The following is a 24,253-nucleotide window of genomic DNA, read 5'->3' as shown; positions in this document are numbered from 1 at the left end:
AGTTCTATAAAGTGAAAACCTTCTTTCCCAGTCCAAACACGTGTGTGGCCTTTGCTTTAGAGCTTTATAATCTGGTCCCGGACCAATGCCCCACTGTCATCTCCCAGTGACGAACACTGTCCCTTAAACACCAGGCTCAGTTCAGAAGTTATCTCAGTGGACTGTTTTCTCACATCATTCCAAGATTAATTTCATATTTCCTTTGTTTTCTTGCTGTTTAGTATTCTCTGATAACTTTGTGGTAGCATGACACCAGTTTGGACCTTTCGTTGTTTTGTTTTGTCAAGACAGGGTTTTACTATGTAGCTCTAGTGTTTAGAGCTCGCTCTGTAGACCAAGCAGGCCCCAAAATCAGAGATCTGCCAGTCTCTGCCTCCCAAGTGCTGGAACGAAAGTTGTGCACCACGATACCTGGCTCAATTTGGAGTTTTATGAACACTGAGTGCTGTCTCTTGATGCTTACATCGTATTGACATTTCCCTTTAGTGTATTTTCAGTCAGACCCCTGGCTGGTAGGCTATATTTAGACGTGTAATTGGTGCCAGATTTAGTCTATTGAGTCGTAGTTCTGAGATACACTGTGCCTTTACTGATACTCAGTATATGTTTTGGTTTCTGTTTGTGTTTTCTTGTTAGTGAAATTGGGAATTCCTCCACAACCTCACCTCTTACAGCAGTGGTTGGCTGTGTCAGTATGTGGTCTTGTTAGTCTACTGAGTTGCAGGGATTCTATATATTCCAGCTGAGAGCTTTTTTATCAAAGTGATCTCGTTAGTAAAACAGTCTTTTGAGTTAGAATTTTCATATTTCACTTAGTAGATATTATTTTTTGGATATTTTTTATTTACATTTTACATGTTGCCCCCTTTCCCAGTCCATAAACCCTCTATCCCTTCCCCCCTCCCTAGTGGGTTTCTTTTACAGTAGTTCTTGATGTTTCTATCTCTCCTCCGTTTGGCATAGATTGTGTTTGAGATGTGAGGTGGAAGCCAGGTCCATTTGCATGTGGATATTCCATTCACTGTTGCTACAGAGGGTTAGAGCCCTCTTTCCCTAGCTCCCCAAAGTCTTTCTTACTCCTGTGTGAGTATCAGCATGACCTTGGCTTTTTCTCTAGTCTGTCTTCAAAATTAGTTCTGTCTACTGTCATACTGTGGCGAATCACCATTCCAACCTTTTAATTCTTTTTCTTTAATTTTAAAAACAGTCATTTCTGTAATTTGAAAGCCTCTTCAAATTCAGTCTATTCCTCTTCCTGCCACCCCTTCCCACCACTGTCTGAAGGCTAGTACTGTAGGTATGGACCAACTTGAAGGTTAAAAAAAAATACCCCAAAAACCTATATTTTCATGTTTTCCCGTGAAACCACTTTCTTTTTTACAGTTCTTTGAGGGGGGGAGGGTTTAGGGTGGTGTTCGTGATAACCAGACTTGGTTACAGGTTTTTGGTGTTCACTGCCTGAACACCAAATAAGGGAGACTTATTAAATTATTTAGTTGACTTGAACTTTATAAGTATTACACTTGAATATTAAAGAATCTTTATTAAAAATTAGTTACTTTACAAAAAAACAGTAATAAAATTGTAGTGGAAAAGTGGCATTGCTTTCTGTATTTGCAGTCAGTGACTGGCTGGCCGGCCGGCTGGTGTGGGGAGGACCTGCTTTTGATGAAGCTGTTTTGCTAGAGCCTGACTCATTACAGATACACACACAGCAGGAGGGGCTCACATGATTGCCATGTCTTCCTTGGCAGTGCCTGGTGTGAAGCCCCTGCTCAGCCACTTCAGTTTGCTCCTGCCCAGTGTGCAGGTTTTTAGCATCATGAGATCAGCTATCTTGGTCTATTGAATCGTGCAGATTTCTTATTCTACAGTATTAAAAATGCCCACTTTGATGCCACCCTTGATCCCAGCACGGTGCCTTTACGTTAAGAAGCTATCTGGCTTTGTGGGGCATAGACCATGTTTCCCTGAGTTAAGGTTTACTTCTGTTTAAAGCTCAGAGTTTATTGTTGGCAACAACTACAGTCAGTTTCCGTTGAAATCACTGTTTCCTGTTACTCACGTTTCACGAAATGCCATTGGTGTTTTGTGGCTGTGGTTCCACCTGTATAGGTTCAGAGGTAGAAAGAAAATATAAAAATATAAAAATATAAAAGTATAAAAATATAAAAATAAAATGGGTCACACACTGAACACATACAAGCCTTTTCTCTCATCCCTGTTCCCAAAACAGCACACCATAACAACTGTACACAATGTCCATGTCGTTAGGTACCAGTCACCAACAACGACAGGAAGGATGTGAGAAGGCTCTGCGGACACTGCGCTGTCTCTGAAGAGCTACTCTAGCACCAAGGATCTGCTCTTCGCAAGGACCTGGGGGTCAAGCCTCAGGTTACCGAGGAGTGACCGTGACTGCTAGGTGTCCACTTCTTGTCAATTTTAAGGAAAACTTGGGTTCCATGAAAAAGAATCCAGTTCTGCTGTCAGCTCACATTTAGAGATGTTTTTTCTGATACCTGGGTGTGCTGTGATGTGCAGCACAGGTGCTTTGTGCATCTCTCTCTCAACGAATATTCAAGGCCACGGACTCTAATCAGTTTGGCCTGTAGCATGTATATGGGGCATGTTCTTCCTGCTAATTGATGTAAGAAAGGCCCACCCTGATGTGGGCACCTCTGTCCTTAGGCAGGATGTCCTAGACTAGCAGAGCGCTAAGTAAGCAGAGGCTATGGGCCTCCTTGGAAGGCAGTCTTACCTGTGGGCTCCACCCCTTCGGAAACATGGATCTCCAAAAATATTGACATTATGATTCATGTCAATAGCAAAATTACAGTTAGAAGTAGCAATACAAGTAATTTTATGGTGGGGGGGTTACCACAGCACGAGTAACTGTTTTACAGGGTCACACCAAGAAGGTTGAGAGCCTCTGACCTGTGTGTAGTTTCTGCTGCAAACTCCTGCCTGAGTTTGTCCTGACTTCATTTGGTGATTGCTTTTCTAGTTGTGTCGTAAGTCACCATTAGTCATGGTGCATACCACAGCAACAGAAGAGCAAGTAAGGACAACAAGTGAATGTGAAAGCCTGACACCGTCACTACTGTGGCATGCACAGCACATAGCATCTTAACGATATGGTGAAAATATGTTGATCTCACAGAGCCTGAAAAGTCAGAGTTGTGCCAGCTGAGGTTGTAACGGGTTCATAAAGGGCAGAGAGGCTACACAGTGGCCCTGATAGCAGTTGCAGTGAAGACAGCCTGATTGAGGCCATGGGGTTGGGATAGAGCTCTGTTCAGTGCGTGCACGCACCCTCGATTTTATCCTGTAACAAGAAAGCAAATGGTGATGTTAGCTGCACTCAGTAAAACGGAATGGCTCTCAAATCCTAATTATAACTAGTTTTTAAATATCACAGTTTTAAAAATAATTTCTTAGGCTTTTAAATTTTTTATGCATACGAATGTTTTGCCCACATGTATGTGTGTGTACCTATCAGAAGTCAGAAGAGGGTCTTTGGATCCCTTGCAAAGACACCACACAGGTGTTAAGGTTTGAACCTAGTTTCTCTGCTAGAGCAACACACGCTCTTAAACACTTAACTATCTCCCCAGCTCAGTGGCACAAAATAACTTTTTGACCCTTCCCCTTCATTCATTAATGTACAAAACTCATTCTTAGTTCTCATGCAGTCATAGGAAGTAGGCTGGATCTGACCTGGGGCTAGAATCTTAAAAGAAATGGGGACAAAGGTCCACAGTTTTTGCATTCGTGAAAATGTTTGTTCACTGATAATTCTCGTTGTCGATGTAGTCGATCCCCCCACACCCCAGCTCTGTAAAAGTGCCTTACATTAACCTTCCTGGCATCTGTGAGAACTCCCATGTTGTTGGGTCTTCCTGTACAGAGACCTGGTTCCTGCTCACTCCTCCTTTGTAGCCCCAGTCAGACTCTCCTATTTGATCATCTGTTGTCTGTATGAGAAGGTGACTTTCTAATAATACTCAGCTGGGTTTCTCTCATTTGTTTTGTCATTGTGGTTGACAGTTTCTCTGTGTAGCCCTGTCCTGGAACTTGTTCTGTAGACCAGGCCTCAAACGCAGAGGGTCAGCCTGTTTGTGCTGTGATTAAAGGCGCACATCGCCTCAGCCAGGCTCAATGGTTAATTTCTGAGTTCTGTAGCCTCTCGCTGACTTTCTAGACTGTACCAACACTTGGACTTGTTTCTGGTTCTTGCTTTTTTATGGTTTTCTTTTGTGTCTGTGGTCCCATGGCTTCCCAGCCCTGAGCAGATTAATTTTGAAGTTTGAAGTCCTGAATTTTCTGTAGTGTGCCCTGGCTTTGTGTGCGATGTTTCCGTCGGGCTTCCCCTTAACAGCTCTGCTCTTCTGCATGACTGCAGCTCCTCTGGATAAGGTGTTGAGGATGGCGGCAGACTGTCTGTCTTGGTTGATGAAGGATGTAGACACTACTAAACGCTGGACTTAGACCACTTCCGTGTGGGCTTGCTCTCTAGACAGTGGGCTTGGTCAGAGCCTCCCCCATCTTGTGACCATCCATGGGTTCCTAGCCCCATGGGAACTTCATGGGCTGTGCCTTGTTCACGTTGTCACAGACCACTAATGCGGATAGGGGTCTTCTTTCTCTTTCTGTCAGAAAGCCACCTACAGTTTGTGGTTTCTGCCACTGGGATAACGGGAGGCTAATGATGGGGCTTCTTTGTCTTTCACAGGCCAGAATGAAAGATTGCCCTGTGCTGTATCTCGTCAGAGATGGTAATGGCTGTGTCACTCTCTGATGACGCTGCTGCTGTGAGCGCTTTGGGCTAACACTTATTTCGCTCTGTGGTAGAGAGCTTCTCTGGCTTTGCCGAGCTCAGGTTTGTTCTTTAGCGCCTCAGAGTGAGTGCTGGGCCTGTGGCACACGCCCACCTCCTATCGCTTAGGCAGAGGCAGAGGCAGGCCGAGCTCCATGAGTTGCTCTACATAGTGAATTCCAAGCTAGCCTGGCTACTTAGTGAGAACCCTGTCTTTAAAAAAAAGAGCAAACAACCAAAAATTGAGACTCACTATTTAACCCAAACTGGCTCAAGCTCACAATGACCTGCTGCTGTGCTGGACTTGCTTTATAAATCTGGCTGGCCTTGAACTCAGAGTTGCTCGCCTCTGCCGCCGGAATGCTAAGATTAAAAGTGACCACGCCTGGCACTTCTTAGTAGAAAATGCAGAATGGAGAAACCATAGCGGAAGAACAGAGATGCCATGCCTGGCCTCAGCTACTGTGGGGCCTGGATAGGAGCACCCTGCTCCTGCTGGTGGAGGTTCAAGAACCTCCTGGCTAGCCTGGCTAGCCGCGCTTGTTACTTCAACATAAAATTGGTTTTTTGTTCTTGAGATGGCGTTTCTGTGCAACTTGACACAAACTAGTCACCTGGGAAGAGAGACCCACAATTGAGGAAGTGAATTGCCCCCCTCAGGTTGACTTGTGGGCATGTCTGTGGGGGCATTTTCTTGATTAATGCTTAATGTGGAAAGACTAGATCCAGTGTGGGCAGTGCCGTCCCTGGGCAGGCGGTCTTGGGTTCTGTATGAGAAAGCAGGTTGAGAAAGCATGGAAGAAGCCAACAGGAAGTGTTCCCTTGTGGTTTCTGCTCTTGAGTTACTGCTTAGCAGCCTCGATGGCGGACCGGGAAGTCTGAGATGGAGTAAGCCGTTGGCCTAGTTTTTCAGCTACACTATTGGGTTCTATTATCTCTACCAACCCTCAACACTAAGGAGAGAAAGAAGGTTCGAGGGGAAAGGGGACAGACACCTACTTCTTTGGGCTGTTTCCTGATGATTAATTAGGGGCGCCGAGATCTTGGGGATCCATCTACATAGTCAGGACATCTCCAACCAGTGAATCCACAATGGGGAAGCAGCCACAGCACAGCTCTCTTGGGTTCTCGAATTTATACCTTCCCCAGAGTCTCCAGAATTCAAAGCATAAATTATCTGTAGCTGGCAAAAATCACACCCCCTCCTAGAGCTTGAGACAGTCATCGTTTGTGCCTGTGGACAGTCTGAAGCAGCCTCATACTCCACACCTGGGATTAAAACAAAAACATACGCATGGTAACCTGGCTTTCAGCAAAAGCAAAACTCTCACTACAGAGTTACTTTCCTCCCTAGGCTGCTTCTGATTAGAATGTTTATCACAAGAAACAAACTGGGACAGTCTCCAGTCCAGGCTCACTGCCGTGTGGCTAAGACTGGCCCAGAGAAGGGGCTCTCCTTCTGCCTCGACGTCCATTATGTTGCTATTCTGGGCAAGCACCAGTGCCTGCCTGACTCCTCCAAATAATACTCTTAGGCCAGGTAAACACTGAGAAGCTGCTTGGGAGTTTTTGTCATTTATTACAGAAAAGTAAGATGATGAGATTGTACAGAAGGGCTCGTGGGGGCAGGGTGCCCAAGCGTGAGTGTGCATGTGTGCGTGTGGAGGCTAGAGCTGGGCAGGAAGGAGTGTTTCCCCCAGCACTGTTCTCTTGCCTTTAAACTGGGTTTCTCACTGAACTGAACTGAAAGCTCAACATTTTTGGCTAGGCTTTGTAGCCAGAGAACCCCCCCACCCCTGCCCCCAGGACCTCCCTATCTCACAGCCCCGTCCCTCCCTTCAGTGCTGGGCTACAGGCGTGCACAGCCTGACTTTTTATTTTTTTACATGCCTGCTGGAGATTCTTACTCAGTTCCTCACACTTGCAGAGCAAGTGCTCTTATCCACTGAGCCATCTTTCCAGCCCCCAGAGTCTTGAGGTTTAAAAGCAGTTCTTTCTACAGGGATAGATCAAGCATTTTAACAAGACAGGAAGAACTAGGGTGAGGCTGCTGTCTGTAGGCCCAGATGTTGTCAGTCAGAAGGAGCTTTGACTCTATAAGGGAAGATTGTCCAAAACAGTGCTGTGGCTTGGCTGGAAAAAAAGGGTTTATTTTGTTGTGTTACTGTTGTTTTTGTAACACTTGGACTTTCATATGCTAAACATTTAAAGCAACTCAAGCCTGTGGTAGGGCAAAGCATGGGACACATGAGAAGACTGGAAGGCGAAGAGCATGCTCCTGAGTGTTGAGTGCGCTCCACAGCGAAAACCAGAATGATTCTTGAGGGGAAGTGTTCTATTCCACTTTGGACAGTTGGAAGGCAGGACAGAACAATCAGGATCCGCTAGTTTGAATCACCCTTCTGAGGATGTTCTCTCCTGGGTAGTTAAGGCAGGGGTCTGTTGGCTTGTGAATGAAGGTTTGACGAGATGGTAGTTGGCTTGTATAAGCTCTTGGCTGTCTCTAAAATTTAGAGGCTCTGTCAAGCAAGCCTTTAGGATGTGATCAGTGCATCATGTGCCATACGGTATTTTCAGGAGAGGCCAGAACCTTGAACCCGAGATGAGTGCTGTGGGTCCTCAGACCTGGAGGGGACCTGAAAGCTGCCTGCCTTGCACACACACTCCTCCGTGCCTGTGCTGCCGCTCGCACATGTCACTAGAGCATTGTGTGGACTTCAGCAGTGTGCTCGGTGCTCTGTTTCAGGTAGATTATTTCTCTCCCCACTTTTACATCGTCGTGTGAAGAGCGGAGAGATTGGAAGTTGGTGAATGGATTTGGAGGCTGACATCAACATTCTCTTGGAGTTAAGGGCCAGGGCATTCACTGCTCTGGGTATTTATCCGACCTTGCTTGTGGGGGTGCAGAAGTTCTAGGAAGAGCGGAGTTCTAGGCCCACTCAGACCCATCCCATTGTGATTTAGAGGAGTCTATGTGATGTTGTGTCATATGTATATGTTATGTCTAGGTTAAAGGGGTCCAGGTATCAGGTTCTGGTGGCTGCTCTACAGAATAGATTTTCAGGATCCTCCAGGTCGTTCCTGTCATGAGGTCCTTATTTACTTTGCTACCCGTTATGCAGCATAACCAGGGTTGTCGCTCCTGTTGCTCCTGGGAGCTGCCTCTTGAAATAGCACATCCTAGCTCAGCTCCCTGCCCAGAGACAGGCTGCTGGCTACTCGGGTCAAAGGAGTTGCATATCTTGATTGGTCAGTCTGTGTGGTACCCTGTGAAGGTGGGCAGGTGTGATGTTTTGGGTACAGTAGCTTTAACCTTCTGTGTCTTTTCTTTTGACACAGACAGTTGAAGATGAAGCAATAGCGGCATACATGAAGACCAAGTAAGGGGAGGAGAACGATGCCCAAGGGTGGGTGTTCTAAAACACCCCAGCAAGAAGACTGTTCTCTCAGCAACGACATGGTGGAGAAACAAACTGGGAAAAAGGTAACCCTTGGCTTGCCCTAACTTCCCCTTGCCTCTCCTGGGTCACTAAGATCAGGATAAGGGCTAAAGACAGTACTCAGACCATGTACTTACAGAGCCAGGTTATTCTGGCCGTGGGTGGCTTTGTGAGGCCTTTGCTACCAGGAGTGTCCAGTTCTCTTGTCACTGGGTATGCAAGGAGCCACTTATTCACTCAAGAGGCCCTGCTTAATTAAGTTTGTCATAATCAAGCCCCCAACAGACTTGTGTATAGAATTTTTGCCCTTCTGTGTCCTCAGAACCCTACGATACCTTGTCATGTTTTCAGTAAGACACTTAACTATGTCTCGGTTATACTGGCTATAAACACTGTAAGACATTTGCTTTCAAATTGTGTTAATTCAAGGCAATAATAGATTTGGGCCGTGGTGGTGCACGTGTTAATCCCAGTTCTGGGAGGCAGAGTTGGAGGGCAGCCTGATCTGCAAAGTGAGTTCCAGGACAGACAGGGCTACACAGAGAAACCATGTGTCTAAAACAAAAACGATGGATGGATGGATGGATGGATGGATGGATGGATGGATGGATGGATGGATGGATGGATGGATGGATGGATGGACGGACAAACGAGAAAATACAATGTAACTCTAGATTGCCATAGTTAGTGTGCTGTTGACATCAGATTCTGGGTACTTCCTGGCCTAAAGGAGAGATTCCAAGACCAAGACAGATCAGGGTAAGGCTTTGCCTGAAAATGTGTGTTTAGTTGGTCGTTTGCATGACTATTACCAAGCCCCAGAGTTGTCCTGGGACTGGGTTTTTTCACTGTGGTACAGCAGCATCTGAGCCAGTAAGAAGTCCACACTCTGAGAATTCAGCTCATGCTTTTATAAGGTGATTTTCTAGTTCTCAAGTTCACCTTGCTGTACTTCCTGGTCGTTCCTCCTGATTGTCTTGACACCTGTTCTAGCCCGTGTCTGTGAGAGGGTCCCAGCTCTGGTTTGCTGTCAGTCTATCAGTGACCCTTCTTTGATTCTTTTTGCATGAGGATAATACTCTCCCTGTAGGTGTTCTACTTGTAACCACTGCCGAGCCGGAAGATATGCTCACTCAATTTTGGCTGATCGTGAAGTGGTTTCTGAACATGAACATATTTAGGTGCTATTTAAAAAGAAAAGATGAGTGTGTCTCTGGGAGCCTTGAATATCTGTGTAACATGAACCCACTTTGGGGGACAGTTTTCATACTGCATAGATGCAAAGGTGTGGTTTTCAGATATATTTATAGATGTTTCCATACAACAAAGATAGTTGTGGAGCATGAACAAGGGAAAGGCTTCATTGTGGGCATTCAAGTCAGAGCAAGGCCCTACCTGCACAATCTGCGTTTGAGCCTTGGAGGGGCCCTCACTCAGATACAGCCATCCTCCTGTCTGAGTGCAGCTCCTACCATAGCTACACTTTACTTTGGTGCTTTGAACCTCAGAACCAGCAGCATCCCTCAGAACCTGACTGCCCAGCTGGGTGAGTGACAGTGTAGGGTGCCTTGCACTTAAGTGCCCAAGTCCCTCCTTCCCTCCCTCCCTCCCTCTTTCCCTGAGTTTCCACCACTGCCTTCTGAGGCTTCATTTTAGATGCTTTCCATCTTGTCTGATTGCTGCTTTTGTCTGTTAAAGCATTCTTCAGAGAGCTCCAAATCCCTGAGGGGTGTGGGGGGAGAGGGAGAGAGGGACAGATGTATGGACGTGTACATGCCCACACAAGTGATGTACGTAGGAATCCCAGGAGTCACCCTCAAGTTTCATGAGCCTGAGTTTCATGCAGCACTGAGTAGATCTAAAGTATGTGGGAAACAGATTGGACCTCTGCAGTTTGGCTAGACTGACAAGGATGGACAGGCCCTTCCCAGAATTAATTCTTCAGTGTGGGTCCCACAAGGTGTCAGGAAGGAAGCTGTGCCTTTCAGGTACATGGCACACAGCTTGACAGGAATGGATAGAAGGCAAGAAGGTCTAGTCAGGGTCCAAGGAGACAGGCTGAGCTCTAGAGGCTGCAGTGAGCCATGATGAAAGCTGTAGAAATTGGGCTAGATCAGCCTCCTAGCAACACCTTCATTCTTGATGTTCCTGATGTTCCAGGTCCAAGAACATGGAGATGTTTTAGTTGATTGGGGTTATTAACTCTGGAGAAGACACAAGTTGTATTGAGCTGAGCTGAATTATTCCTGAGACCACAGGACCTGAGCTATGTACTAACTGTGGGAGGTATACATGAATTTGATTTAAGGGGTGTGTGTGTGTGTGTGTGTGTGGTGTGTGTGTGTGTGTGTGTGTGTGTTTTCCAGCAAGCACTTTGTTTTTGTTTGATTGCTTGCTTAAACTAGGCCTCTTCTGGAGATTGACAGTAACTGTGGAACTGGCTGCTTAGCAGTAATAGGTCTCTCCTCGCTTGTTGGTCACTCAGTGTGGAGCCTAGAAAGAGCAAGCCAAGGTTAGATGTCTGTTCTTCAGGAACTGCAGAGCATCCCAGGTGGCAAATGTTGGGTGCATGGGAGAGGGCCTGCTAGTGACAGGAGGACACTGGCTCTGGTTACACATTACTTCCTCACATACAGGTGCATGTTATCGAAAGCAACCTGTTTTCCTCCCTCATCATACTTTAAGTGAAATATATCTTGCTACAGACCCATTAGCGACGCCAGCATACGGAAAAGAAGATGCCAGACATTTCTGGAACATCCATTACTGAAATAGCCGCAAGGGAACCAGGAAATTTCTACCACCACGCTGTGTTCACAGAGCTAGATGGCTGCTGTATTATCCAAGCCCCCTCAGTAAGAAGTGATACCTCTTGTCCAGTTCAGGGTCGGTCTCATCCTCCTGTGACAGATGGCAGTCTCTGTCTCAGCAATAACCAGCAGCCATGCTCTTGTGGGATTCTCAGGAGAATCTGAGAACATAGGTCATGCAGACTGGTGAGCAGGAGCGGACACCGGCCTCTCAAGAGAGGTCCTGGTGGGAGGGAGTAAAGAGTCAGGGTCAGGCTGTGCTGCATTCACAGAAAGTCAGTTTCTCAAGCCATGAGTCTCCAGGGAGTTCACCTTTTTCTTCTGGCCTCTGAGGCACCTTCATATTAAACCCACCATACACTCGAACACATAAAGTCTTGCCAGGCCTGGAGACACATACTCTTTTACTCTTGATACTCAAAAGGGAAGGGGTGGGCAGATCTCTGTGTTTGAAGTCAATCTGGTAATTGTTTTGTCAAAAGATGCGCTGAGATACCATAGTCTGAAGTTGCTAAGCTGTTAGGAAGACATGAATAATCGTGCCCATCAGAAAATTAAGAAAATGTCTTTTAGGTGTAGCCTTCCCACTTGGACAGAATGCCATTGAAATCCTGACTGGTCTTTGGTGAGAACTCGAGTGTACGGGGACTCTCTTAAGGACCTGCTGTAACTCAGGTTGCTTTGCTCTCTGATTGTCATTTCACTCTAAAGGCACAGTGGGGACATTCGAGTGGGGCACATTGAGTCTCCACTGAAGGTGCCAGGGCCCACGCTGATGAGCTGCTGGGTTTATCAGTCTGGGTTGATGGTGTCTGATACAATATTTTTGCCCTTGCCAGAGTTTTCAGCTGCTGAAGTCCCAGGGTAGATGGCAGTGAGTCACAGTTAGTACCAAAGGCTGTATATCTGAGAGACTTTTGAGGTTACAACTTTATTTTTCCTCTCTGCTTTCTGTAATGAGAATCATGAATTAAGGCAAGCTTTTCTCTGTGCACCATGTGTGTGCATAGGTGAATGGGGCCAGGGCTACCTTAGGTACCGTGTTGTTTCCACTTTGACCATCTTTATGGCATTAGAATCCGATGGCAGATGCTGGTCACGCTTGGCTTAACTTAACCTTCAGGGTCAGTTGTAATGGTTGAGCCATTTTGTCTTTTCCCAGATGCAGAAAAAAAAGTTTGAGTCCACATTCACTTTCAAGGACCTCTTTGTGTTGGGGGTGGGAGGGCATCTCTTAGTCTTGAACAGCCCTGGCTGTCCTGGAACCCGCTTTGTAGACCAGGCAGACCTTGAACTTACCTGCCCATCTGTTTCTGCCTCCTAAGCACTGGGATTAAAGGCAGGCATCACCACAGCCTGGCTCAAGACTTTTCTGTGTTGGACTCTAAATGTGTTGTAAACACTTACCAGGTGTGACACCCCTCCCCCCATTTTCTTTTGTTTGTATTTATGTGTGGTTTGTTGTTGTTGATTTGTGTTTGTTTGCATAGAGGCACTCGTGGAAGAGGCTCACACTTGCCTGTAGTCTTTTTGCCCTCCTCTGGTCGGCATGGTTGAGGCAGAGAGTATCATGACAAGAGGGCATAGAGCCCACCTCCTGGTGGGAGAGAACAAGGAGGGGAAGGTAGGACAGAAGGCACTCCTTCAGAGCTGCACCCCAGTGGCTTATTCTAACAGGCCACTCTTTCCACTCCTGGGTGGCTCGTCATGATCAGTCTGTCACCAGCACCAACAGCTGGGCCCTGAGCCTTGGCTCACATGTTTTATACAAACTAGAACACTGTACTTGTGTCCCCTGCCAGTGTTAAGGAACAGGTAGCTAGCTAAGTTACCTTGGCAAGGAGCTGAGAGTTTTTAAAATGTGAAACATTTTAGTGACACACATGCAACTTGCATTTCACGTATATTTTAAAAAAATCAGTGGTTTGCTTGCATATATGTGTGCCGTGTGCAGGCTTGGAATTTGAGTTTTGTGAACAACGTGTGGGTGCTGGGAGTCAAAACCCAAACCCAGTATTTTGTAAGCTCAACAAGTGCTCTTAACCTCTAAGCCACCTTTCCAGCTCCTTCTGTTTCCCTTTGGTATCATTTACCATTCAGATTTAAGCATTCAGATTTTCTAGAACGGCTTTCAGGTTCTGTCATACCTCAGTGTTCATGTGTACCAGCAGGGTATGTGTTAGTGTTTTCTCTGAGACTCTTGTGCTTGGCTGGTGCAAAGATTGGCACCATCTGCGAGGGAATCAGGGCCAGAGCCTCCCTCTGTGACGAGTGCTGGAGAAGCTAAAGGGTCAAAACTGGTTGTACATTGTCCAGTTCAAGGTATTGATTGGAATTGATAAACTTTACTTATACCTCCTTAGGTCAGCCTGGTGCTGAATTCTTCCTGGGTCTGGGTACAATGGTCAGAGCCATTGCTCTGTCAGTTTGTGTGGCTAGCAGATCCCATCAGCATGTACAGTGTTTGATGTTCTTCCTTTCCCTGCCTCCAGAGCTCCGTGATCTGTACACATCTTGTGACAGAGACTTGCTCTTGTGAGTTCATTTTCAGAAGCTACATCTTAGTGCATTTGCACTGTGTCTAAGCTCTCACCTCTGAAAGGGAGGGGACATTTCATTTTTGAGGCAAACAAATATACTTGCATGTGCCCAACAAGGGGATGACATGTACTTGTGCTGGGGGGGGGGGCTGGAGGAGGAATTGGGGACCAGAATCGTATAGCTTTTGGATTAGTACCCCCGAGGGTACTTGACTTCTTACCTGCAGACATACTGCCTCACAAGATCTCAGGCCAGGGATGAAGTAGCAGGAGCAGCCAGGGCCCACGTTCTCAGGTAGAACAGCAAAGCTGCAATGCACCCAATGGTGGCACAGGAAGGGGATTCATAGTTGTTGGGGTCACCTGGGGCTTAACCACCCCTACTTGGACAACGTGATCATGCACCTTTACACTCTGCCAGCACTTGGGGAGTTTGATTCTACATTGTAGGGAGGTCATTGTTCCTCCCCCAGGGTAGTAGGATGAGGTAGAAAGCAACCTGTGCCCTCTCCACTGGCACAGCAGGCATTGACTGAGGTGAGAGCCTTTAGCTGGAGGAGGAGCAGCCTCACTGTGGGCCCTGTGGTCAAGGCCAAACCACAGCCAACTCTCTTTCAGTCCTCAGGAGCTCTGCATATGTGGTCTGGAACGGGAGGGGTTGTTAATTGTCCCAGTAAAACGTTTGCTTTCTTTCTTTGGCACAAGAAGTAAAGTCTTGACTGACTTGAGGATTTCATCTGGAAAAAATATCTGAAAACATCACTTTCTTTTGTAGGATAAAGATAAAGTTTCTCTAACCAAGACTCCAAAGCTGGACCGCACTGATGGAGGGAAGGAGGTGAGAGAACGGGTCACCAAGCGGAAGCTGCCCTTCACCGTGGGGGCCAATGGAGAGCAGAAAGACTCGGACACAGGTACCAGACTGGATTTAACACTGTATCCATGGAGGAGTCTTGCTGTAGCTATCGCACCAGTCTGTGCATTGCAGCCCAGGGCAAGAGACAGGCCTCTAGATGATGGCTCCCTAGACACCAAACTTGCAAGGCTCCACATGCCCTGGGTATACTTCTCAGAAGTTCACACAGAGCACACAGCTACCAGGGCACATGGACTTGTAGCAGAACCTAAAAGTGAGGCAGATGGTGTAGTCCTCCTAAGAGTGGCTAGGTCTAAGAGTGCAGAACAGAAGTATACGTGCACATGTATCGGGGTCAGGGTCAGTACCCTTCATGTGTATATTCTCAGTCTAATTCTGTCTTGGGTTGCTCAGGGAGAACCCTGGTCTCTGATACTGCTGGCTTGCCTGTCTTCTGTATTTGATGATCCTTGTTCGCAGACAGGACTCCACTCTACTGGTCATTTCTTACCCCAGTGGTCCTCTCTCCCTCTTTTTTTCTTTTTTAAAGGCCTATGGGGCCTATGGCAAAGGAGGTCTGGGGTGAACCAACTGAGAGCGCTTGGCTTCATTTCTGGTATCACGGACCCAGGAGTGCACACTGAGGCAGTATCATGGGCATGAGGCAGGATGCCGAGGGCATTGGAGTGAAGCTGCCTTCCAGAAACAGGGCGCACTTGGCCATGCCCGCAGGACTCAGAGATGACACTAAGATTAGCTAAGCGGCTTATCTGTGCCTAGGATTTAAGGTTCTGTGGCTTGATACACACAACTCTGTAACTTGTTTGGGAGGTTTGCAGAGATGTGACAGGGATGGATGTTCCACCTCTGTCACAGATGCTTCTAATGAAAAGCAGGCGTGTGTGGCACTCATGGTGGACATACAGGTGCGGGTAGCAGGCTTGCCTGTTCTGGAAAGACTATGGGGTGGAGTAGAGGACTGCACAGTTCTGTGGACATAGCCAGAGAAGACCACATCAGACCTGTTTCAGAGAGAGAGAGAGAGAGAGAGAGAGAGAGAGAGAGAGAGAGAGAGAGAGAGAGAGAGAGAGAGAGTGTGAGAGCTTTGTAGGGATTGAAATGACCACACATTTCTCTGATGTCCTACTGTAACTTGTTAATAAGGTGGTGCTTGCACTGCTTAGCAGAGTGCTGTGGCTTGTGGCAGGTGATGGAAGTCTTGATCCAGCCTCTTGTCTGATCAGGTGTCTCTGTGAGGCTCTCACCACTGCACCATCCTTTGGCCTTCGCTGGGTGTGCTATCAGGCCATGTTTACACAGGACCTGAGACAGGCAGAGGCCCAGCCTCAGACGTCCGTCTCCGTACCTGGAGATGGGTTTCGTGAGTGTTCTTGGGCTGGTTTCCAACTTTGGATCCTTTTGCGTCCATCTTGAGGACTGAAGGAAGGAAGTGCAATGTGCAGGAAGTGTGCATTGGTGTGCAGTACAGCTTTAGAGAGTCGGCAGGACCGTCCCCTCCCCCCCGCACCCCCCTCCACCCACACACACTCTTATACTCTCTCTCTCTATACTTGGTGAACCAGACACCCAAGGCAGTGTTATTCTCCCACCCAGAGATGCAGTGCTGACTTAGAAATGGGGTATGGTGGAGTGTGTGGCAAACATCTTGTCAGCAGGGTCTTATGCAGTGGCACCCACCACACTCAGCATGGACAGTCTGCGTGAGGAAAGAATTATGGGATTGATATTTTCCCCTGCTCAGAGTTCTGGAAGCTGTAAAAGTGCTGACATCTGCAAGATTTTTAACTTGATGAAATAGCGACCAAGATAGGATCTCTCTGGTCATCTTGGTAGGGCTGTCAGACCTCCCTGGACGTGTGTGACTCAGTCACATTCCAGCCTTGAAAGGTTATTACAGACAAATGCAATGTCCCAGGCAAACACTTGACCCTAGAGTGTCCCTCCAGCGCCCTCTGCTGATAATGTACATGTTAGCACTCATCCTAGATGACAGATGTGGCCTACCCCAGTAACACAGGGTTACCTTCCCACCCTCACCCAGTAAGGATTCCCAGTAGCAGATAGTGAGCTTCCTTCACTGCACCCTCGAGTGTCAGGAGGCTGACTGGTCTTAGATGACCAAACCATACAAATTGTTTTCCTGTTTCCCAGACCCTGCTGCACATGCTTAGTCAGGACTGAGGGCATCCTGCCAAGAACAGTACAGTTGTGTCTGTTGTGAGTCATCCTGAGCAAAGCTGGCCTCCCGAGGTTGTACATCAGCGAGGTGGTGCTTGTGCAGCCGCTGGATGCTGCGGACGCTCAGGTAGACATAAACTGGAACACAGTTACCACCCGGCATAGAACACGCCCAGAACACGCCTGTGTTGGGACTAGTAGCACAGGGGAAGAGACTAGGAAGCTACATTTTTAACAAAGGACAGTTGACCCCTGTGACACTGGCGAGGCTGGAACGTAATTCTGACAATGTGATTGTCAGTAATAGGAAAACCCAGGCAGCCCAGAGCCGGTGCTCTCGCCTTCAGCTCTGAGACCATCCCCACTTCCTTGGGGCCTCTTCCAGACCAGGTCTTTGTGACTGACCACACGTATCACCTTGGCCTGGTGAAGAAAAGCTCTTGGTCTGGTCTCCGTGTAGAGTCACAGCAGAATTACTGACATGGCCTGGTGAGGTTTCTCTGATTCTGATGCTTGGGAAGCAGTAGATCCTGTGAGTCACAGGCCACCTAGGGCTTCCTAAAAACAAAAAAGCCTTCATTATAGAATTACATGATTTGTGATACTATTCTGCCTCTATTTTATGTTGGAAAATTTCCCACTAATTTAAGCTCACACAGAAACCACCTACCCCATTGCATGTATCGTAGTCAAAGGAGTATTGGAGCCAAAAACTGTCTGTTCCCAGTAACCAGTGCTTCTTTGGAAGAAGGGAGAGAATTAAGGCATTCTTACAGTGCTTGTACCTTTGAACAAGCCTGATTGCTCTGGGGATTCATATAGCTCACTGACTCACGGATCTTACACCTTTGGTTAAGTGTTCATTCCTCGGGGTTTGATCCTCAGTTATTCTTTGGGTTTTGGGTTTTGTTTTGTTTGTTTGTTTGTTTTAAGTCTCCTGCCATTAGCTGTGTGGAAATGTATGGAACTCAGGATGCTTGGTGTAAGAGGTAGTGTGTACTAATGAGGCTTTTCCATCCCCTTGCTCACTAGAAGGACTTAACAACATGCATGCATGTTGACAGATGCTAGACCATGGCAAATGAGAAAGTGGAGTCTGCATCCTGTCTGCCAAGTCACTGACTCACTGGCTAGGGGTGTGGCTGGGAAAGTGCTGTGAGAATATGGTGACTTCTGGCTTGGCAGCCTCAGCCCAGCATGCAATGATTGCCCAGTGAGGATTCTGAGATTAGCCTAATAACCACATTGTAACTGCTTGTGAAGAAACAGATCCAAGTAAAATGCTTTACGTAAGCATTGAGTAAGAGTTGGTGGTTGGTCTGGTATATTTCTCAGCCATTTGTCCTGTGCATCTTTTCTTCAAAGAACTGTGGACCAGCAAAGAAAAGTCATAATTGTTCTGGTGGGCAAACCCTTAGTGTTTTGCTACCAAGGCTCAGGACTATTGTTTAGCATGTATAGCAGTGGGACATCAAAATGAGCCAATGTGAAAGGTGTTTGGGACTAGAACACAGCAGAGTTACTTAAGGAGTAGCAGCAGGCAAGTTCAGGACCAGACATTGTGGTCCCAGCTCTATACTGAGGGACTTGAACCCTTGCTTGTACTGCTTTTGCCCCTGTCAGGATCAGTTTCAGAAACCCTTCAATATTAGGAGGGTTTCTGCTCCCAGCTGCCAGTGTCTCGGGTCCATCCCAGCAGGATGTCGGTCAGGCCTTAGTGTCTCAACTTTCTGTTTTATGTATTTTTCCATCTTCAGCATGGCTTTGTAAAGCCAGAGTAAGTGACAGTTGTAGACTGGTGCTGACTGTTGTCTGGATCGCTCATGCTCTGCTGAACTGAGCAACAGCAAGCAAGCCTGTGTTTCGTGTGGCTCTGTGCAAGCAGTGTACAGTGAGGACCACTGTCCCCTCAGAAAACTCTGCAGAGGTCAGAGAAGCTAAGTCACTGTCTGACTTGAGTCTGGCCTCACTGCCATGCTGCAGGTGACAAGGAATAGAAGAAGAATCCACTGTGGGGTGGTGTCGCTTATCTCTCAGCACATGATTAGTTATGGCTTCCCTAAATATTAAAGAAAAAAACATCAGTAAGTCAGGAGTGCGTTAGCAGTGTTACTCCGTGAGGGTGTGCTGCAGGTGGACTGCTGAGAGGTACGCTCTGATGAGCCCTACCTGCTGTGCTAGAATTGAAACCCAGGTTAAGTAAGGTTGTTGAAGTCCTTTTTGCAACTGATGAGCTAGTATGTGTCAACTGGGACTTTATAACCAGAAATACTGTAGCTAAATTACTGGAAGACTTGATCGGATGCTTGGTTGGGAAGGGCGGGGTTTGTTTCTGTTGTTGTTTTGTTGTTTGCTGTGCCTTATTCATGGTAGGAATGAGGGGGAAGCTGTTCCCTGGAGAGTTTCATTGGCACCTACCAGGAATTTACTGCTATTTCAAAATAGCACCACGAAAGTTATCAGTTAAATTAAAAATTCAGTGGCCAGACTACATTGTTTATTAGATATTAGATAACATTAGGAAAAATATGAGGGCTTGAATTTAATCTCCAGAACCCAGGTACAAATGCGAGGTTGTAGGTTGAGGTGACAAGTGTGTAATCCCAGGGTTGGAAAAGTAGAGACAGGTGGACATCTGGAACTCACTGGCTGGCCAGCCTAGCCTACTTGGCAAAACCTCAGGCCAGCGAGAGGCCCGGGTGCAATATATTATAAAGATGAATATGCCTGAAAGGACACCCAAGGTTGACCTTTGACATACTCTGGTATACACCTGCACACACAAACACTGACAGAACAGTCAGTGACTTCATTGTAGCTGAAGACATCTTCTGAGATGGAGAGGAAGGGTAATGGTTGGAGCTACAGGGATAGGGTCGAGCACAGGAGAGCTGACACAATGAGCGGTAGGAGTCAGTAGGAGGGGCATTTGCTGCCAGTTCCCGTACTGAGGATGTATGAACTTCAGGTGAGCAGAACAGACCACTGCAGCGTTGGGAGAGCCATAGGCACTCAAAGGAGCTGGGTTTGTTGTCCTTTCAGTCAAGGAATCTGGGAAAGCACACTCTGTCCTCACTGCCTTTCCTCCAGTGGATGCAATGGCAGGAAGTAGTCAGTCAGAACAGGCTGCCAGTGCAGCTGTGTCCACGTTCCTGCAGGCCACACCAGCTGTGCCAGGTGAAGGTCAGTAGGTGATCATCCAGGCCCGGTGTTTTCAGGCCGAGTGATAAAACACTACCTCAGAGGTCTGGCATGAAACATGTGGGTGCAAAGAAAGTTACTGCAGAAAAACACCACCACATTCCTTGTATCTGCCCAAAGCAGAGACTAAACAGCAGAGTTTTAAAGGGGGATTATTGGATCCAGTTGGACGGCCCTCATTCAGCTGTGCCATAGTCAATGTCACCTTGGAGCTGGCAGTGTTCTATTTAGCAGTTTAGCAGACACAATTTGGAATTTCACATGAAGTCTCTCTTCATTTGAGTAGTAGAAACAAAAGTCAGAATGCCAAAAGAGGTCTGGTTTCTGCAGGAACTAATGACTTCTCCTGCTTCCCTCCAACAGACAGTAATGTAACTGTGACAGTGTCTGTGGAGCTGGGTCACCCTCTGGACTGCCAGGCTTTTTAGCATCTGGTGGGGGCTGTGAGGTGAGGGGCGCAGGCCCATGTCCACGTCAGGTAGTCCAGATGCTTTGGACACACTCAGCCTGGGTGTGTTCAGAGCCCACTGTCCTTTGGGGGGCTTCTTTGGTGTCCAACTTTTACCCAGAAGTCTGATAACATTATCTCAGTCTGGTGAGCCCTGGAGGCTGGGGAGTGAAATTGGACAGTTGTGGGTGCCGGTTGTTGCATGCTTAGAAAAAGTTAAATTTGCAGTGAAGAGATTTGGACTGTGAGGAAATCACATTCCCACCCCACCCCCCCATTTAGACAAGTAAATCTGATAAAGTTTAAGTTGTTCGGCTGTGTAAGAAGTTGCTGTGCTCAGGGACCAAGTTCTTCAGTGGGAGGGGAGCAGAGCCAGTAGCCAGTAGCGTACTGCCGGGATGGCCGGTTGGCAGCAGCTGTTCTGCAGGATAAGCAGGTCTCCTGTGCTGCTCTTAGTTTCCCCACAAGGAAAAGCCAAGACAGGGTGGTAGTGTCTCAGCCTTGAGCCTTTGAATGACTTGTCAAAGGGTACATTTACTCAGACTGCCCTTCTGGTACAGTTTACTGGTTCCTTTGTCATCTTAAAAACAAGTGTGGCCTGGCGTGGGAGCAAACTGCTGTAATCTCAGGAGGCAGAGGCAGGCCAGTCCTTTTGGTTCAGAGATGCTGTCGCACATCAGTATGTCAGTGTATGCGAACAATGCTGGCTCTTGTGAGGGCTGAGGCAGAAGGATGGGGCATTATAGCCTGGGCTATCTGAGACCCTGGTTTTTTAAACAAACAAAACAAAAATACCGCCTCTAATTTAGTTGGCAGAATTGGGAGGCTCGTTTCAGACTCTATATTGAACCAAACTTTAAAAAAAGGAAGTGTGCTTTATGATGTGAAGACACACTAGCCTGCACACATAATAACTCCAAGAGGGAAAATATGGTTGGTAATTATGTAAATAGCAAATGCCATCAACAGGGGTATATCTTACTGTGTCTTTTGAGGGTGGCATGGTTTTCTGAGACTTTGTTCTCATATTCTTAATATTTTTTTAATTTTTTCATATCTGTATATCATGGCTTATTTAAAACTAGCTGGTGGTGGCCTAAAGTGTTTAGGGGAGTTAACATGGATTGTTACACAGGCACATGTCACTGCCTACAGGCCTGTAACATTAAAAAAATCTTCTAAGTCACCAAGCCACGAATATAGTTTTTAAGAAGGCAGTGTGAAATACTTGTGAAGAGTTTGTCAGAAAACGCAGTAGGAAAGTGTCGGATGGTTTGGGGGCCTGGAGTCACCAGCTGGGACAGAGGGAAAGAACGCACTGATGGAGCCAAAATAGCTCCACAGCAGAGTCCAGTGCAGGGACAGTCGTGTGTGCAACTTTCTTAGAGGTCACCCCTGCAGAGGGTTTCTTGGATGGAAAGGAAGAAAAGTCCTGCAATAGCAGTAAGAGACCATTAACACATGGGCCCCTCCTGGCCCTCGGCTGTGTACCCTGTACCCTGCGGCCTGGGGAACCTTCTCGACCCTGCTCAGGGGCTTACTCCACATCTCCCACAGGAAGGACAGGGCGCAGCGAGTGAGAGCCTTTGTGTTCCCACGTCATGGACTCGGGGTGTCTCTCTCCACGTCCTACCTCTTTAGAACAGCAGCAGAGGCACAGTCAGCAGTAGAGGTTGGCAGGCCACTTTGTCACTGGTCAGAGGCGCCCAGGGCCTGCTCGTTAGGCGGCGGTTAAGATGGAACAGCCGAGCTGTTACGTCGTTCTTGTTAGTGCTCTGTGTTGATGCCTTTAGATGCCTCCAGCTCAGTCCATGTTGTGGTACTGCAAGGCTGGTACGGTCCTCGAAGCACCATGGCATGAAATGGAGGTTCCTAGAAGCAAGAAGAAAGGTACAGTACTGACAAGTTGGCCTTGATTTATTTACATATATTAAACTGTCTGCCATCTTATATGTGCATTGTGTGGAGGAGGGCTGGGAAGGAGTTTAAATGCAGACACATGTTAATAACAGCGACCTGTGCCGTGTGGCCCAGGTCAGTGGTGCTGAACATCCTATGCCTTCGTGTGTGGTGCCTGTAGGGAGCAAGTGGTTGGTGGAGACCGAGACTTAGATCTGATGGGCTGACAGCAGGGTATTCACACTGTGTCTCACAGCTACTGCTCACAGAGTGGGGTGATGCCAGTGCTCCCAGCACGGTCACTTCCCCTCACAGGCCTTCCTTGTTGCTCTGTAGGCTGTTGGGTGGAATGAAGGGGCTCTGTAACTTTAGTTAAAAATCTGGCTTTGAGGATTGGGCATGAAGTCTCCCCTTCGTTTCTCCCTCACCTGCCACACAGAGAAGCAGGGTCCTGAACGGAAGAGGATCAAGAAGGAACCTGTTCCCCGAAAGTCCGGGCTATTGTTCGGCATGGGGCTGTCTGGGATCCGAGCTGGATACCCGCTCTCTGAGCGTCAGCAGGTGGCTCTGCTCATGCAGATGACCGCCGAGGAGTCTGCAAATAGTCCAGGTGAGCTTCGGGCACCCGAGCGGGCGGCTCCCTAGACAGGGAGGTCCTGTGTGGGTCCCCTTTCCATAACGAATGAACGTGGTTGGGTCCTAGGCTCCCATGGGACAAAACTGCCTTCTGTAATGCCCTGCTGTTCCCTCCTTGCCCTGCAGTAGACACCACACCAAAGCACCCTTCCCAGTCTACAGTGTGTCAGAAGGGGACCCCCAACTCCGCCTCAAAAACCAAAGATAAGGTGAATAAGAGAAATGAGCGAGGAGAGACGCGCCTGCACCGAGCAGCGATCCGAGGTGATGCCCGGCGCATCAAGGAGCTCATCAGCGAGGGCGCAGACGTTAATGTCAAGGACTTTGCAGGTAAGTCTTGGCTGCTCCTGATCAGCTTGCTTCCTGGCAGGGTCCTGACGTCCCGATGCTGAGCCCTGAGGGAGGGGGCCCCCTTGAACATGGGAAGAAGTGTGTTTGTGGAGTATGGTTGGTTTCTGTAGCTGACTGCACATCCACACAGTGTGATTTGCTGCTCAGCTAGTGTCTCTGGAACAGTATTTCAGGATTTTTGGTTTTTTTCTTGGGGGGGGGTGGGCACTTTAAATATTTCTTTCCATGTTTTTACCACAAGGCCAGGAGGTGGTGTTTTAAAGTGTTCCAGCAGAGGCCAGTCTGCTGCAGACTAAGCACACTTGCTGTTTCCTACAGGGGTTGGACTAGGGATAAGTAGTAGGGACTTTCGTGATTAGAGCACTCAGCTGCCTTGTGAAATGTGCTCCCAACACCATGATGCGACACAGTAGGATCAGTCAATGTGCTCAGCCTTTGAGTCCACGATGCTCCGACTCTGCCCAATACAGCACATTATTTTAAAATAGTTTTCACTGACTGTGGGCTATGGCGGTTAACCTGTACTCCCCATGTATAGTTATTTCCACAAGTTACAAATCTGCAGAGTTAGCAGGCTAGATGTTCATTATGCAAAGTACCACAATTTAGAAAAGAATGGCACCTTCTCTGGGTGGCCACTCCTAGGGAAGAGCAACACACACATCCCCTGTGCATTGCACCACAGTTTAGGCAGGGGTGAAGCTTCCAGGGATTACATAACAAATACCCCAAGTTTCTGTTTGCAGGCTGGACTGCACTGCACGAGGCATGTAACCGGGGCTACTATGACATCGCCAAGCAGCTGTTAGCCGCTGGTGCGGAGGTGAACACTAAGGGCCTGGACGATGACACGCCTTTGCACGATGCCGCCAACAACGGGCACTACAAGGTTGGCACCTCCCTGCAGCTCTGTGGCTGCTCTGTTCTAGCTCTGACCTTCTGATACTGGGAAGCAAGTTTTGTGTTGTCAATGTTGCTGTCCCTTGTTTGTGTCTCTCCCCAGCTTTCCCCCCTTCCCCCCATCCCCTTTCCAGCCTTAAGGCCTAGTGGTCCC

At 47.7% G+C, this 24,253-nt stretch overlaps 1 protein-coding gene across 3 annotated transcripts in view; it reads left to right on the top strand.

Moving 5' to 3' along the window:
* Nucleotides 1-24,253, top strand: part of Ankrd11 (ankyrin repeat domain 11) — a 153,222-nt gene that overhangs the window by 113,632 nt on the left and 15,337 nt on the right. The window contains exons 3-7 of one of the 3 annotated variants that reach the window (XM_032887525.1): nt 8,159-8,303; nt 14,385-14,523; nt 22,652-22,822; nt 22,978-23,178; nt 23,946-24,088. In XM_032887525.1, the coding sequence (XP_032743416.1) occupies nt 8,217-8,303; nt 14,385-14,523; nt 22,652-22,822; nt 22,978-23,178; nt 23,946-24,088 (741 nt within the window). In that variant the 5' untranslated portion in view covers nt 8,159-8,216. Of the gene's footprint in view, nt 1-8,158; nt 8,304-14,384; nt 14,524-22,106; nt 22,204-22,651; nt 22,823-22,974; nt 23,179-23,945; nt 24,089-24,253 lie in introns of those variants that run through there. The other 2 variants (XM_032887524.1, XM_032887526.1) reach the window with 2 other exon arrangements.

The sequence above is a fragment of the Rattus rattus genome, chromosome 17 (genome assembly GCF_011064425.1).
Source record: "Rattus rattus isolate New Zealand chromosome 17, Rrattus_CSIRO_v1, whole genome shotgun sequence".
NCBI lineage: Eukaryota > Metazoa > Chordata > Mammalia > Rodentia > Muridae > Rattus > Rattus rattus.
The sequence above is the reverse complement of the archived record's forward strand: the minus strand, read 5'-3'. Positions and strand labels throughout refer to the sequence as shown.